The sequence below is a fragment of the Bombina bombina genome, chromosome 4 (assembly GCF_027579735.1).
Source record: "Bombina bombina isolate aBomBom1 chromosome 4, aBomBom1.pri, whole genome shotgun sequence".
NCBI classification, from domain to species: Eukaryota; Metazoa; Chordata; class Amphibia; order Anura; family Bombinatoridae; genus Bombina; species Bombina bombina.
The window spans coordinates 227,933,377-227,951,433 of record NC_069502.1 but is presented as its reverse complement, the minus strand read 5'-3'; the positions used below and the strand labels follow the sequence as shown (position 1 = coordinate 227,951,433).

Below are 18,057 nucleotides of genomic sequence, written 5' to 3'. Positions count from 1 at the left end.
GATAGCCAAACCAGTACTGAAACGGTTATCAGTAGAGGTAATGGAATATGAGGGTATATCGCCGATCTGAAAAGGGAGGTAGGAGATGAATCTCTACGACTGATAACAGAGAACCTATGAAATAGATCCCCGTGAGGAAAACCATTGCATTCAATAGGTGATACTCCCTTCACATCCCTCTGACATTCACTGTACTCAGAGGAATCGGGCTTCAAAATGCTAAGAAGCGCATATCAACGTAGAAATCTTAGCACAAACTTACTTCACCACCTCCATAGGAGGCAAAGTTTGTAAAACTGAATTGTGGGTGTGGTGAGGGGTGTATTTATAGGCATTTTGAGGTTTGGGAAACTTTGCCCCTCCTGGTAGGATTGTATATCCCATACGTCATTAGCTCATGGACTCTTGCCAATTACATGAAAGAAATAGTGTCTGTAGATAGCAATGAAGCAAGCTGTCAGTGCACTAGGCAATTTCTCTAAAATGTTTGTTAATAACAACTTGACAAACTGAGCAGGCCTCAATGGTTGGTGACTAAATAAAAAACTAAATAGCTGGCTGTGAGCAACAGGTAGACTGTGGAGTAAGTTTCAATGTAGCAAGAAGGTTGTAAACCACAAAGCAGGCTTCAGTGTAGCAGAGAGGCTGTGAACCATGCAGCAGCAGGATGACTGTAAAGCAGGCCTCTGTGACAGTATGTATGTATGTATGTAACAAGCTGGTCGTGTTGCAGAGAGACTGTGAAACAAACTTGCTGAGAGCTGCAGGCAGATTGTTGAAGCAAGCCTCTGTGGCCGAGTAATCATCTGGATGTGAGCAGCTGCAATTAGTGTAGCAAGCTTGTGTTGGAGAGGCTGTGAGACAAACTTACTGAGAGCAGCAGGCATATTGTAGAAGTCGTCTTCTGAGTAGCAGGGATGCTGGAGTATTAAAAATAAAGTGTGCAAGAACACAGTAGTTTGAATGATAACCAAGCACAGAGACTACTGAATTTGGCTGTATTAAGGTGACAGTTTACATTGCATTCCCTATCTGAATCATCATAGTTTAATTTTTATTAAACAACTTTCCAATTTTATTTTATTATCACATTTGCTTTGTTCTATTGGCATCATTTGTTGATAGCTAAATCTACTTTGATGTCAATTAATTAGAGGGCTGGAGCTTTTCAGGAAAAGCTGCCATTAAAGAAGCAGAGGCAAGGTCTGTGCACAGAGAACACTCAAGTTAGTGAGTTTGCATATTACAGGTTACTGCTGTAGCATTCTGTCCCATGCAGGATCTAGTAAAAATAAAGTCCATGACCCTTGACATTTGAGATCCAATACGCAAGCTGTGGAGTCCAAGTTACAATAAAAGTGGGTTGGACAGACAAATGATGAGCCGGCACATCTTAAACCAGAAACTGTGGCCTGAAGAACCTTCCTGCCAAAAGCAGCTTACGAAGAGGCAAAAACATAAAAATGAAAACATTTTGTAAAAGTATGGAGAGTTAGACCAAGTATCAGCTTTGCTAAGCTGTTCAATGTAAGCCTCATTTTTGAAAGCCCAAGAAGCAGATACAGATCTAGTTGAATGAGCCGTGACAGAAGGTGGAGGGAGCTTTACCTGCCTCCATGTAAGCTATAAGTTGCTTTAACCAAGAAGCAAATGTAACCAAAGTAGCCTTTTTATCTCTACGCTGTCCTGAAAAATCAACAAATAAAGACCACGCTTTAATTCTATGGTAGCTTGGAGATAAAACTTCAAAGCTCTGACTACATCCAACTTATGTAACCGAAGAGATTGTCAGGCCTTGTAATCCAGACAAATTGATTGAGATATGTGTGTAACCTCCATTCCACTGCCTTAGTATACAAAGTTGAAACTGGGCAAAAGTGAAACCTTGTGAAAAGGAGGGCATCTGAAGCAGCTACCATTAAACCTTCAACTTTCATGCAGTCAGCGAGCAACGGAAGAGCAGTTGTTTGAAGATCTCCACAGGCCTGTCGCATTTTTTTTTCTGCGACTCTTCATCAGGGAGAGATGCATGCAAACAGTTTATGACAACCCCCAGAAAAGTAACTCTGGCGTTATAAAATCATGAGAAATTTTTGGAAGATTGATGTTCCAGACATAATCTCTTAAAAAAAAATGAATCATTGTTTCTGTATGAAGAGACGTCAAATGCAAGGACAGAGCTTTACTCAAAATGGCATCCGAATAGGAAGCAACCAAAAAATTCCTTGAGCTCTGGGAACGGTCGCCAGACCGAATGGAAGAGCAAAATGGTAAAGTTTGATCTGAAAGCAAACCTGAAGAATTTATGATGATCACTGTGAATGGGAAGTGCAGAAATGCCTCCTTCAAATCTATTGTGTCATGAATTGATTATTTCTGTCATGGAAACATGCAAAATAAGGAACCTCTGACATGTTTTTAATACCCAGGGATCCTGAATAGATCTGAACCAGGCCTGCAGAAACAGGCTCAACCTGCTGCCTACCAGAGAGAACTCTGGAGTGGGAGTCATACCTTCATGCTGTTGTAGAAGAGAAAGAAGAGGATTTCTTTGTCGCCTTGGAATTTTTCCAAAGATTTCCCGGCTTCCAGGAGGACTTAGGGGGAGTCGGAATTTTGAGTCAAAGAGGTCGAAGGCAAAAGAAACAAAAAGTTACCGGTCGAGACATGCCCTTGGAATGTTTGTCCTGAGGTAAGAAAGCTCCCTTACCACCCATTACTGTAGTGATGATAAAGTCTAAACCTGGACCAAAGAGAATCTTACCTTGAAAACAGAAGATGCAAAAGCCTACTCCTCAACACCAGCTCTTCTAACAAGCACCGCTAAAGCTACATTACTAGCATTTAAGCTAACATCCATAATTGCTTTGCCTCGCGATTTTGATCAATTTCAAGCGATTCTGAATATCTTCAAGGAAAACCACAGTGTAACTGCCCCTTCTACAAAAGCAATGCTAACAGATGGATTTAACAAAAAACCCGCCTCAAACTTCCTATCCATGGACTTTTTAAAAGATGTACTTTCCTCCAACAGAATTTCAGTTCTTTTGCCAGAGTAGAGATTTTTCGGATGGATTCCCAAAGTTCAGAAAGATTAACAAACTGAAAACATGTTTTTGAACTTAAAGGGACAGTCTACACCAGAATTTGTATTGTTTAAATCCCTTTATTACCCATTCCACAGTTTTGAATAACCAATACTGTTATATGAATATACTTTTTACCTCTGTGATTACCTTGCATCTAAGGGGCATATTCATCAAGCTCCATGAAGGCTCTCCGGAAACAGAAGTTATGAAGCAGAGGTCTAAAGACTGCTGCTCCATAACTTGTCCGCCTGCTCTGAGGCCGCGGACAGAAATCAACCTGATCGAATACGATCGGGTTGATTGACACCCCCTGCTAGCGGCCGATTAGCTGCAAATCTGCAGGGGGCGGCATTGCACCAGCAGTTCACAAGAACTGCTTGTGCAATGATAAATGCCGACTTCGTTCCATGCCCACTCACACATTGATAAATATGCCCCTAAGCATCTTCCGACAGCCCCCAAATCACATGACATTTTATTTATTACCTTTTGACTTTGGCATTTTAGCCAATTAATGCAGTGTCTGCCACAAGCCACGGTAATGATCACAATGTTATCTATATGGCTCACATGAACTAGCACTACCCTGTTTTGAAAAGTAAATAAAAAAGCATGTGATAAGAGGCGGCCTTCAAGGGCTTCCAAATTATCATATGAGCCTACCTAGGTTTGGTTTTAAACTAAGAAACAAATTATGCTTACCTGATAATGAAATTATCAGGAAAGCATAATTTATATTTTCCATCTAAAGGGGAGGAGAGTCCACGGCTTCATTCATTACTGTTGGGAACATATACCCAAGCTCTAGAGGACACTGAATGAAACCGGGTGGGCAAAAAGGCAGACCCTAATCAGAGGGCACCACAGCCTGCAAAACCTCTCTCCCAAAAACAGCTTCTGCAGAAGCAAAAACGTCAAACTAGTAAAACTTTGTAAAAGTGTGTAAGGAGGACCAGGTAGCCGCCTTACAAATTTGCTCCATAGAGGCCTCATTCTTGAAGGCCCAAGACGAAGTGACAGCTCTAGTTGAATGAGCCGTGATCCTCTGAGGAGGCTTATGTCCCGCTGTCTCATAAGCCAAGCAAATCTTACTCCTCAACCAAAAAGACAAAGAAGTAGCAGAGGCCCTTTGCCCCTTGCGCTTCACAGAATACACCACAAAAAGAGATGTAGACTGTCTGAAATCCTTGGTAGCCTGAAGATAAAACTTAAAGGCACGAACCACATCCAGGTTATGAAGAAACCTCTCCTTTGAAGAAGGGTTAGGACACAAAGAAGGAACAATTATTTCCTGATTGATATTACGGTTAGACACCACCTTGGGGAGAAACCCCAACCCAGTGCACAGTACAGCCTTATCCGCATGAAACACCAGATAAGGAGGGTCACATTGCAAGGCAGCTAGCTCAGATACTCTGCGTGCCGATGCAATAGCCAACAGGAAGAGAACCTACCAGGAAAGAAACTTAATGTCTATGGAATGCATAGGTTCAAACGGAACCCTCTGCAAAACCTTAAGGACTAAGTTTAAGCTCCAAGGCGGAGCCGACTGCCTAAAGACAGGTCTGATTCTAGACAGAGCCCGAACAAAAGATTGGATGTCAGGGAGCTCAGAGAGTCTCCTATGCAACAAGACTGATAATGCCGAAATCTGTCCCTTTAAGGAACTAGCGGGAATACCCTTCTCCAAGCCATCCTGGAGAAAGGACAGAATCCTGGATATCTTCACCTTATGCCAAGGATATCCATGCTTCTCACACCAAGACAAGTAGAGGTACAGGTAGATGCAACGAGTGACTGGCTTCCTTGCCTGAATTAGAGTATCAATCACACTTTCAGAAAAGCCTCTCTTGGCTGACTAGGCATTCAATCTCCACGCAGTCAGCCTCAGAGAATCTAGATTTTGATGCTGTGACAGCAGGGCCCTGCGACAAGGTAACCTCCCCAGCGGAGAGGATGACATCCCCACCAGATCCGCAAACCCCGCCCTCCACGGCCATGAAGGAGCAATCAGAATGGCTGAGGCCCGCTCCTGTTTGATGCATGCCACTATGCGAGGTAGAAGTGGTAACGGAGGAAAAATGTAAGCTAGGCTTAATACCCAAGGAACCACTAAGGCATCTATCACCTCTGCTTTGGGATCCCTGGACCACGACCCGTATCGAGGTAGTTTGCAATTGAGTCTGGATGCCATGAGATCTATCTCCGGCGTTCCCCATCTGTGACAAATCTCTGCAAACACTTCGGGGTGAAGAGACCATTCCCCCATGTCAGGATGCCAGGAATCAGACTGAGACGAGAAGTGCAAAAATAATCACACCTTTATTAATAGCAAAAAATTATAAAAAGTCCACAAGTCAAATAAGCCAGGAGTCAAAACCAGAGCTGGTAGTCAGACAAGCCGAGTCAGGAGCCAAAGCGAATAGTCAGACGAGCTGGAATCAGGAACAAGGAAAACAGCAGAGTCAGGAACAAGCCAGGGATCAGGAAGGACGTCAGGCAGCCAGGAAATATACAGGAACTCTCACAAACAGGTCTGAGACAACGCAAAGGCAAAGCATACTGAACAGAGGCCCTTTAAATAAGTGATGACATCACAATTCTGAGACTGCATCCTGTCTCACACGGATGATGCACACCAGTCTGGCCATAAAAGGAAGTGCAGGAAATGAGCAGCATCCCCCACAATGCACCATAGTCAGCAAGAGAGGTGAGTAAAATGGCTGCCAGCAGCACATGGCAAACAAACAGGGAAAAAACCCTGACAGTACCCTCCCCTCAAAGACCCCTCCCCCACGGTAGGACAAAAGGCTTATTGGGGAAACGGGCATGGAAGGCACGGAGGAGGGCAGGAGCATGAACATCAGAGGAGGGAACCCAAAAACGCTCCTCCGGACCGTAGCCCCTCCAGTGAACCAAATACTGTACACGGCCCCTGGACATACGAGAGTCAATAATGCTGCTGACCTCATACTCCTCATGGTTGTCAACAAAGATAGGACGGGGACGAGGCAACACAGTGGTAAACCGATTACAAACCAATGGTGTCAAGAGGGAGACATGAAAAACATTGGAGATGCGCATAGCAGGAGGAAGGTCAAGAGAGTAGGCCACAGGATTAACCCGAGTATTTCGAAAAGGACCAACATAACGGGGAGCCAATTTATTGGAAGGCACACGAAGGTTCAAGTTGCGGGAGGACAGCCAAACTCTCTCACCAACCTGGTAGGAAGGTGCGGGCAGATGCCTACGGTCAGCCTGGAACTTTTGGCGCTGCATAGAACGCTGAAGGCAATCCTGAATCTGTACCCACATGGAACGGAGTTGCCGGAGATGCTCCTCCAAAGCCAGAATACCCTGAGACATGAATGAATCGGGCAACAAGGATGGTTGAAACCCATAATTCGCCATGAACGGGGATAACTTGGAGGAAGCATTAATAGCACTATTACGAGCAAACTCTGCCCAAGGTAAGAGTTCAGACCAATTATTGTGGTGATCTGAGACATAGCAACGGAGGAACTGTTCCAGAGCTTGATTAGACCATTCCGCAGCCCCATTGGATTGAGGTTGATATGCTGAGGAGAAGGAAAGCTGGATCCCCATTTGAGCACAAAAGGAACGCCAAAATCTGGAGACAAACTGGCTACCCGGTCCGACACTATCTCCTTGGGTAACCCATGTAAACGAATGTCCTCCTGGGCAAAAATTGAAGCAAGCAAGGGAATGCAATGTGACATTTTAGAAAAACGGTCAACCACCATAAGGATAACAGTATTGCCATTGGAAACAGGGAGCTTGACAATGAAGTCCATGGAAAGATGTGTCCAAGGACGCTCACCATTAGCAATAGGTTGAAAAAGACCCACAGGAAGATGTTGAGGAGTCTTATTCTGTGCACAAACTGAGCAGGAGGCAACATACACAGCAACATCAGAACGAAGACCTGGCCATCAGAATTGTCGAGTGACAGACCAAATCATTTGGTTCTTGCCTGGGTGACCTGCGGCTTTAGGATAGTGGTAAGTGTGCAAAAGTTCAGTTCGAAGATTCTCAGGAACAAAACACTTACCACTAGGTTTCTAAGGAGGTGAGCGCTGCGGAATCTGTTGGCGCTCTACAAATACCTGATAATAATAATAATTGGTTTGTGCAGCCAGGATCTCCTCCCCCAAGGGAGAAGTCAAATTAGTACGTATGGTAGCCAAAATATGGTCAGGAGGTATAACAGGAGTAGGTACAGACTCCTCCTTGGACAGAGGCGAAAATTGTCGAGAGAGGGCATCAGCCCTAACATTCTTACTACCAGGCAGGTAGGAAACCACATAATTAAACCGAGACAAAAAGAGCGCCCATCTGGTCTGTCGGGGCGACAAACGTTTTGCATCAGATAGATAAGTTAAATTCTTGTGGTCAGTAAGAATGAGCACTGGCACGCTAGTACCCTCGAGAAGATGCCTTCATTCCTTGAGTGCCAAAATTATGGCCAGTAATTCCCTGTCACCAATTTCATAATTGCACTCCGCTGGAGACAATTTCTTAGAGAAGAAACCACACGGATGCAAGGAAACGTCAGGCGTAGGACGTTGAGACAAGAGGGCACCTACTCCAGTCTCAGATGCATCGACCTCAAGAACGAAAGGCAGGACAGGGTTAGGATGAGCCAGAACTGGAGCAGCAGCAAAGGCAGTCTTAAGACTATCAAAGGCCTTAATGGCAGTAGGTGACCAATGGAGTGGTTCATTCTCTTTACGGGTCATGTCTGTGATAGGTTTGACCAAGGAAGAAAAGTTTTTAATAAACTTCCTATAGTATTGGGGCGAGGCCACTGCAGAACTGCAGATTACTTGTCAGGATCCATGGAGAACCCTGCAACAGAGATAACATAACCTAGGAAGGTTACTTGAGTCTGATGGAACTCACATTTCTCGAGTTTACAAAAAAGGCCGTTCTCACGTAGTCTCTGAAGAACCCGTGTAACATCAGAATGATGAGCCTCAAGTGTGGGTGAGTGTATGAGGATGTCGTCTAAGTACACCACAACATACCTCGTAGGACATCATTAATAAATTCCAGAAAAACAGCAGGAACATTACATAGGCCAAAGGGCATAACAAGATACTCATAATGCCCGCTCCTGGTGTTAAATGCTGTTTTCCATTTGTGGCCCTCCTTAATCCTAACGAGATTGTACGCTCCTCTCAAATCAAGTTTAGTAAAGACCGTAGCTCCCTTGAGGCGGTCAAAGAGTTCCGTAATGAGCGGAATAGGGTAAGCATTCTTAATGGTAAGACGATTAAGACCCCTATAATCGATGCATGGGCTTAACTCGCCACCCTTTTTCTTCACAAAGAAGCAGCCAGCCCCTGCAGGAGAGCAGGATTTGCGGATGATCCCTCACGACAGAGCATCGGCAACACACTCCTCCATAGCACAATTCTCTGCAACAGACAGAGGGTACACCCGCCCCCGAGGAGGAATGGCTCCGGGTTGCAGGTCTATGGCACAATCGTAAGACCGGTGAGGAGGCAACGTACCGGCACGCAACTCGTCAAAAAGTCTAGAAACTCTCGGTACTCTTCTGGCAATTGAGATACCGAAGAAGTGCACAAGACTTTAACTGGTTTCCGAAGACAAGTGGAAATACATTGCTGGGACCACGACAAAATTTCAGACCTGCGCCAGTTGAGACTGGGATTGTGGTTTTGGAGCCAGGGATAACCCAGAGAAACCGGACAATGCGGAGAGTTTATCACCTGGAACTGGAGGGTTTCAAAATGGAGAGCCCCAACAGCCATGGACAACGGAGCAGTTTCGTGAGTAACGAGTGCGGGCTGAAGGGGCCTGCCATCAATGGCCTCAATAGCAAAAAACTGGCACCCTTTAACACCCCCAATGGCTGGGGCACTCACCACATCCTGTGAACCAGACAACCCACGAGCAAGACTCTCTTGGTCGAACACAGTCAGCATACAGTAGTGAAAAACAACGTAACCGCACCCGTCACGAGGTGCACCGTGCCAGTGACGAAAAGGGAGAGCAATCTGGGAAGATTGCGTCATTAAAAGAAGGCCGTTCTATTCCGTGAAGGTCCTGAGCCTAACTGTGCAGATAGAGCCATATAACAAACATGATTAAAAGTCCCCCCTGTTGAATAACCCCCTCAGGAGATATTAACCCATGATTACTTATTAAAAAAAAAAAAAAGGAGTCCCACTGGGACCCTACCTTGTTTCGTAAACATAACATTCAAATATCGAAATAAAATGAAATGATCTTACCGGAATCTACGCCGTGGAACAGGAACACAGCCCTTAAAGTGTGACAGATAGTAGCCTTGCTTCCGACACAGACTTGAGTGAAGAAAGGTAGGCATCGAAACTTGTCAACGCTGATTACCAAGGAGCTGTTAATGTGAACAAAACAGAACAGGACAGCTGCACTCAGATACTTATTGTAAAAGAAACAGGTGCTACCTAGAGAATTATATTTTCACAAACATAGCAAGAAAGTGGATTCCCCAAATTGAGGGGTTTCCAAAAGTCTAGGCTTAATCGGCACAACCGTTAATAATAAAAACTCAAGAAACATAAGTGCCAAAAAGTAAAAAATATCCTTTAATAAATCACACAATTCACAAACATACCACATTCATGCATGGGATCCCAGTAATGAAAAAGTCAATGGACTGAGAGCAAACTTCTGGTGCACCAGGGTGAACTGGATATGTATGTTAACCAGTGGTATTAAATATTTGTAATCCACAAAGTTCCCAAAGTGCCGCTCTGCTGAACTAGCCAGACCAAACCCTCGACCCAAAACAGTGATCAAATCACCTTCAAAGCATACTTTTTCAAGCTGTGCATATATATGTTATTCACAGGTGCATGAGCTGTCATATCCTTCTTGACCACATTTGGTAAACAGTACTACCTGTGTTCGTAGTGCCGACGGCGGAATCTTCAAGGTAAATTGAGGATAGCTCTCCTTTCGTGGTTAGTAAAAATTGTATATATTCACGCACATAGTTATATATTATATATAATAAAAATAGTGCAAGATTTAAAAGTAATTGGAATTAAAAGAAACATTTACTAAATTAAATAAATAAATAAAGATTAATGTTTTGTTTTTAATTATGGTTGTTTGTGCATATTGTGAATGGCTGTATGAATGTTTTGCTTGTTTATTTCCTTTATGGTATTAAGTCGGGTATACTTCACGTAATGAATGCTGAAGTTGGACACAAAGTATTTGTAATAAACATTACGTTTTGAAATGCTACACTTATCGATTCAAATCTTGCTACTTTGAAAATAACTAAAGCATGATTGACAAGTATGGCAACGAATCAATGAACGACCGGCAAATACTATACACCAATAAAAGGATACTCTAATTTAGGTGATGTCAGCACCCGGAAGAAGCTCCACGCTGCACTATGTGAAGTAGTGAAACGAGCGTCCAGACTCGTCGGTGCTTTGCAGCCTCTTTTCGTTACCGCAGCATTGGATCCCGACTAGCCCCGACCTGCCCTGTAAGATCGCGCTCCATGTAAGCATTGAAGATTCCGCCATCGGCACTACGAACACAGGTAGTACTGTTTACCAAATGTGGTCAAGAAGGATATGACAGCTCATGCACCTGTGAATAACATATATATGCACGGCTTGAAAAAGTATGCTTTGAAGGTGATTTGATCACTGTTTTGGGTCGAGGGTTTGGTCTGGCTAGTTCAGCAGAGCGGCACTTTGGGAACTTTGTGGATTACAAATATTTAATACCACTGGTTAACATACATATCCAGTTCACCCTGGTGCACCAGAAGTTTGCTCTCAGTCCATTGACTTTTTCATTACTGGGATCCCATGCATGAATGTGGTATGTTTGTGAATTATGCGATTTATTAAAGGATATTTTTTACTTTTTGACACTTATGTTTCTTGAGTTTTTATTATTAATGGTTGTGCTGATTAAGCCTAGACTTTTGGAAACCCCTCAATTTGGGGAATCCACTTTCTTGCTATGTTTGTGAAAAAAGCTGTTAATGTGAGTCGGGATGGGTTTGCAGGAAAATTCTTCCTGCATCTCCGGACTCTAACTTTCATCCATGCTCTCACTGAGAGGCTGACAGGATTACTTAAAACTCCAGTCCCATTGCGAAGAGTACTACCCTCCATTAGAGACTCTCTCGACACTTCTCTACCAACCTCCTGTGACGAAAGGCAAAGAATGACTGAGGGATGAGGGAAGTGGGGGAGGTATTTAAGCCTTTGGCTGGGGTGTCTTTGCCTCCTCCTGGTGGCCAGTTTCTGTATTTCCCAAAAGTAATGAATGCAGCTGTGGACTCTTCCCTTTTAAGAAGAAATGACAGGCATGCTAAGATACGCTGTGTCTCGGTTTGTTTTAGAAATAAATCCCCACAGAGCAATTACTCTTAACCTCTAACAGTTACATGTCCAGTATGTGCTCCATATGAGGAGTATCCCCTGGCACTGATGCTCTAAATAAATTGTACCTGCTGAGAAGCGTGCGGAAGTGTAGGGCATCCTAGTTAGATAGGAGGACTAACAGGAGGAGCTTGAAGTACCAGTCCCAGTGACACATTAGTGAAAAGCTCCCACAGTAGAATTACTCTCACTGCATATGGTACTCCTCTACACTCCTCTGTCCTATTCTTGGTCACTTGAGAGGATAATGGGCCTCAGCAGTTTGAGCAACCCTTTTACATAAAGATATATCAGCATTACACCATTTCACCTGTTCTCTCGTAAAGGAAAAAGACTGAAGGGAACCAGGAGGTGGGAGGGATTAAAGCTCTTTGTAGGTTGGGTAACTCCATACTGAGTGTGTCTTGGTAACAGGAAATGGACACCCCTGGGACAAATTTTGGAATACCAGTTAATAGATACAAAATGCCACGGGATCTGGAAAAGCTCCAAGGACAGGTGAAAGGTGGGGAGAACATTCTCACAGCAATCATCATTACTGGAGGATGCAGAAGTAACTTACTTTTGGCTTACTATTTGTAGCGGATATTATTCCTACATTGCAAACAGACTGATTATAAAGGGCCAACTTGTTCCTTTAAACAGTGTTTTTTAAATATGGAGCCTAGTATGGATATTTTGCTATTTTAAAAAGCTCTTGGGTGGATGTCTGGGGCTTGTTTACTATTTAGTATTTGTTCAGGACATTTTTTTGGCCTTCATTTTCTATGCTTTGCACTTTTTAAAGCTTTTGGATGTGTGTTAATTTTTTATATATAGTTCTTAGCCTGTATGCGATTTTTTTTAGAACTATATTGCAATAAATTCTTAATTTGCTCTTATATTCCCTAATTTTGTTTCCTTCCATTCAGTTCCCATTATATCTCCCTGGGGAGTGCACCCTCAACCTATTTTTCTGTTTGTGTTATATCTGTGACAGAGGAAATCACTGTTCTTCTCTAGGATTTAAGGAAAATGGTTGCTCATATAGTATCAAACGTAGGTGATCTTTTTTGTGTATAACTTTTTGCCTCTCCTCATTGAGTTTAATCCCAAATGTCAAGGCTCATGGACTCTCACCACCTTATGAAAGAAAGTATCTTCTTTGACTCAATGGCTGAGATGATGCACAAAATCACCCACCTAAAATGTTACAATACCCATGCCAAATTACAAGGAACCACATTCAACATATAAAGCTAGTGAGTATATAAAGGCACAGAATGCTGTGAAACAAAGAAAAATATGAACCATTAAGTAATTTATGATGTCACTAGCCCCACCTCCAACAAACGTTAAAATAATTTAAAATTTTCAAATATCAACTTTTCAGCATTCAATGCATTTCTATTACATTTTTATACAGTTTCAGTAATTATAGTTAATGAGACATAAAAGTGCAAAAATAAAATTGCACTGGTGTGTTAGCCATGTGCAAGCAATAGTGCAATAAAAATGCTGTGTTTAAAACCTGCAAAGGAGTTAAACACATAGGTAAAACAAGCAGATCTATGCAAACAATGTTAGGGTTTGCTTCTTTTCATGTAGAGCACCACTACTGCTACTGACATCAGTGATGCTCTTTCCTCATCTATAGCCATGAAAAATCTGTATTCTTGTTGATAAAAGCTTTGCAAATACATTTTGAGGGTTATGGAATTTTTCCTCTTTATCTCTACGTTACAAAGGGTGAGGTTTATTTTTCCTTTGCGCCAATTATTTTAGGATTTTTTTTTTTTAAATTGCCGTTATTGAACGGGTTGTTAAAAATGCAGTGCCAGGCAGGAAAGATATCAACTTAATGGACAGGGAACTTTCTGGTCTCATTGTGGTTATTAATTGGGCACCTACTGCACAATTAAGGAAACAAATATGTTACTGCCCCTTTAAGTAAACATAAGTTAAGACAATATTATTGAGCACACGTCATACACCAATTAATGACCTTTTGCATAACAATTTTTTGCAACCAAGCTTTTTCTCCCCTTGACACAAAAAGTTGCAAGTCTACCCAATATGGCTGCAATGCATTGGATGTGAATTTCTGTTTTCTCAAATTTTCTACTTACCTGTAGCAGCTCTCTGGCTGATCCTCTTTTTTCTACATCCATCTCCAGAGAACGGTTCAGAAAATCTCGGAAGATTGGGGATAGTTTTTCTGGACTCTGAAGTTCTGGTGTGCCATTTGTAGCAATCAAATATAGAGCCTATAAAGAAAACAAATATAGATAACCATACCCTAGTTTGAGAAACATATATAAACACACTACCAAAGTAAAATACAGGTGGCCCTCATTTTACAACAGTTCAATTTACACCGTTTCAGAATAACAACCTTTTTTTCCAGTCATGTGACTGCTATTGAAAAGCATTGAGAAGCAGTGAATTTATTAAAATAGCCAGTAGGTGGAGCTGTCTGCTTGTGTTGCAGCAAAGCCAAGCAAGCTGAAATTAATCAGTTTAACCAGACCTGAGCTATTGAGCAGATTTCAAAGGAACAAGATCTTCCTGTCTATAAATCAGTCCAGATTGGAATGCATAGAAAGAACTGTTTGCAGAAAAATGCAAGTGAAGTCTGTGTTGTGTGATTATTTTATTAGGCTTATAATGCTTTTTAGCAAATGTTTTTGTTTATTTAACTTAGTTTAATTATATATTCTGTGTTGTGTGATTATTTTATTAGGTTTATAATGCTTTTTAGCATTTAAAGTCTTCATTTCAAAGCTTTAAAAATAATGTATTAGGTGTTACTTATGACAATTTTGAGAGGGGCCTGGAACCTATCTCCCTCACTTCCCATTGACTTACATTATAAACTGGGTTTCAATTTACAACGGTTTAGATTTACAACCATTCCTTCTGGAACCTAACCCCGGCGTAAACTGAGGGCTACCTGTATTTTAGTTTGTAATACAAATCGTAGTATGCTAACATTAAATCTGACATATATGGTCATAGACTTGTAGTCTGAATTCATTTTCTTAAGCAATCTTTATAAAAACTGGAGTCAACTATTTAAAACCAAACAATGTTTTTAAGGAGAAATTGTCAGAACTTCTCTCAATTCTCTATAAAATACCCTCTAAGTACAGTTCACAGTTTAAAAGATGCCTGAACTGTAACTACAGACGACCAGAGAGTTAACATCCTACATGCCTGATGCACTGAGAACTTAACATAACAAGGAATCTCCCTTCCCAGCCATGCAGGATAGAGAGAACTTAACACTTTCCACAAGAGATCAAATCATCACCCCTCCACCACTGTGCTTGACAGTTGGTATGAGGAGTTTGTGCTTATGTGTTTGGCCAAAATGCACAGCACAACGTTTGGCGAAAACCAAGCATCTCCAGTTTGGTCTTGTCTGTCCAAAGGACATTGTTCCAGAAGTCTTGTGGTTTGTTCAGATGCAACTTTGCAAACCTAAGCCATGCTGCAATGTTCATTTTAGAGAGAAGAGGCTTTCTACTGGCAACCCTTCATACAAACCATAGTTGTTCAGTCTTTTTCTAATTGTACCGTCATGAACTTTAACATGCTGAGGCCTGTAGAGTCTGAGATGTAACTTGTTTTTTGTTGAAATTTCTCTGAGCATTGCATGGTCTGACTTTGGGGTGAATTTGCTGGAATGTCCATTCTTGGGAAGATTGGCAATTGTCTTGAATGTTTTCCACTTGTGAATAATCTCTCACTGTTTGGAATGACTTTATAATCCATCCCAGGTTGATGGGCAGCAACAATTGCTTTAAGATCATTGGTGATGCCTTTCCTCCTCGGCATTGTGTTAACTCACACCTAAATGCTCCAGATCAGCAAACTGCTAAAACTTCTGCTTTTATAGAGGTGTTCACACTTGCTGATGATCAATTAATCAAGGGCATTTAAATTAGCAGCACCTGGCTGCTACGTAGCCTCTTAATTCCTATGGAAGCAGTAAGGGTGCACTTAGTTTTTTCACACATGGCTTCTCCATTTTGGCTTTATTTTTGTTAAATATATCATGACACTGTGTAATATGTCATGTGTTGTTGTTCATCTGAGGTTGTAGTTACCTAATTTTATGTCAAGACAGGAGGCTTCATATTTTGCATAATTCTTTACTGAAACCAAAACAGCAGCAAAGAAAACTGAAAGAAAGAAAATAATAAACATAGCAACAGTGTATAACCAATCAGGATACAGCATAGCAATAAAGAGTCAAGAACAATCTAAGTCCTTCCTCTTTTCTTTGCTGCTACCAAGACAGCAGGTCACGTATTTCTTTTGAAGTATTATTATTCTATATATATAAAACTGTTTTAGCTTTATTTTCTAAGTATTTATTTAACTAGTTTATTCTATTTAGTTATCCATATTTGTTTGTATTATCTTTCATATTGTTTTACTGTATTTTCCTTTTAGCAAATGTTTTACAATATATTGGCTTATTAATTTTTGCCTTATTACTTGCTACGGAGCAGCCGCTTTCAGTGTGACTGCTCCGCTCTTTATTCTTTGAAATCAAGGCAGCCTTGCAGCCCACGAGGTACCTGACACTGTCAATCGTGAAACAAAAAAAAAGGAAAGAAAAAAAAAAAAAAAAAAAAAAGCTATTGGTCCCGCGCCAACTATGTCCCTATATGCCTAAGGGTGGTGGTACCTAGTTACCACCAAGGAAATGTTTGAGGTGTATAAGTGTGTGGTCCCCCAGGTGCCTAACTTAACGGAGGCAAGGGGAGAGCAATGGTGATGGGCAGGTAATATGCTAGAGGTTAAAACCTGAGATGTTTATTACAACAGTAAAATACAAGTGATTCACAAATTAATCCAATTGTATAAAAAATTAAATAATCATGGATCCATGAAAATACAAATTAAAAAATGCACATAAAAATATAATAAAATAGTTACAACAATGTGGTTAAAAACATATAGACAACTTCCGAAATTGCATAGGAGGTGACTAGTGATTGACAACGAAGGTATTCAGACCTATGGCGGGGTACAGTAAACAATGGTGATAGCAATGTGAATACAAGTGCGTGAGAAATGAAAACAGGTGTAGAGGACTCCCTGTAATAAAAAAAACTCCCTGTAATTAAAAAGGACAGTTCGCACAGTTCCTCAAAAAGTCTGTAGACCTAAATGTGGTAGAAGTGAGCACGGCGTGTAGAATCAAAAAAGGTGATAAGAAAAATTGAGTGCGGCGTATAGAATAAAAAATAATAATAAAAAATAATAATAAAAAATAATAATAAAAAATAATAATAAAAAATAATAATAAAAAATAATAATAAAAAATAATAATAAAAAATAATAAAAAATGGCTGAATCAAAAATGAGAAAATTAAAAGTCTTCCAAGTCATAATAAGGTTGAGAAAGTTCCTAGTGATAGGGAGTAGTCCCAAGTGATAAAAACAATAGAAAAACAAACGAAAATCGCATATCCTGGGGTGTAAAAAATTAAAGAAAAAGGATGTGAAAAAATAGTGTCTCAGAAAAAAGCTAATGTAGCACAGGTTGTGGCACAAAGTTCTGTAGCTCTGGGATTCCCGGAGTGTTCAGAGTGTGACAAAAATCAGGTTATAAAAATCCAATAGTGACCTAGAAAAAAATTAAGAAACGACAGCATTGCACAATAACGTTTCCACAATTTTGGAAATAAAGAAAATAGGCTTACCATCCAGTCAACGCGTTTCGGTCCGTAATAGGCCTTTATCAAGACTGTTATTTGGTAGGATAGGTTGCCTTTTAAAGCTTAAGAACCGGAAGTATTGCTTTAATGTACTTCCGGTTTCATGGGTTCGGATAAAAACCATAAAATCATGAATACTGATGAAGAATGCTAACCATTCATCATAGTATATATAGGTGTCAGAGATAAATATTTATTTTTATGTTAATAAAAAATCCTGCCCGTTAGTCATCATTGTATTGCTACTCCGTTTGTTGTGACGTCACTTCCGGTCTGGTATTGAGGAACTTATAATCGTTCCAACCACTATCTATTTTGTCTCTACAGTGAGTGCAGAATTATTAGGCAAATGAGTATTTTGACCACATCATCCTCTTTATGCATGTTGTCTTACTCCAAGCTGTATAGGCTCGAAAGCCTACTACCAATTAAGCATATTAGGTGATGTGCATCTCTGTAATGAGAAGGGGTGTGGTCTAATGACATCAACACCCTATATCAGGTGTGCATAATTATTAGGCAACTTCCTTTCCTTTGGCAAAATGGGTCAAAAGAAGGACTTGACAGGCTCAGAAAAGTCAAAAATAGTGAGATATCTTGCAGAGGGATGCAGCACTCTTAAAATTGCAAAGCTTCTGAAGCGTGATCATCGAACAATCAAGCGTTTCATTCAAAATAGTCAACAGGGTCGCAAGAAGCGTGTGGAAAAACCAAGGCGCAAAATAACTGCCCATGAACTGAGAAAAGTCAAGCGTGCAGCTGCCAAGATGCCACTTGCCACCAGTTTGGCCATATTTCAGAGCT

At 41.1% G+C, this 18,057-nt stretch overlaps 1 protein-coding gene across 5 annotated transcripts in view; it reads right to left on the bottom strand.

The window, feature by feature from the left end:
- Window positions 1-18,057, bottom strand: part of PAK2 (p21 (RAC1) activated kinase 2) — a 505,361-nt gene that overhangs the window by 34,475 nt on the left and 452,829 nt on the right. For all 5 annotated transcript variants that reach the window (XM_053709811.1, XM_053709810.1, XM_053709809.1 and 2 more), the window contains one exon: window positions 13,648-13,785. In XM_053709811.1, the coding sequence (XP_053565786.1) occupies window positions 13,648-13,785 (138 nt within the window). The remainder of the gene's footprint in view (window positions 1-13,647; window positions 13,786-18,057) is intronic.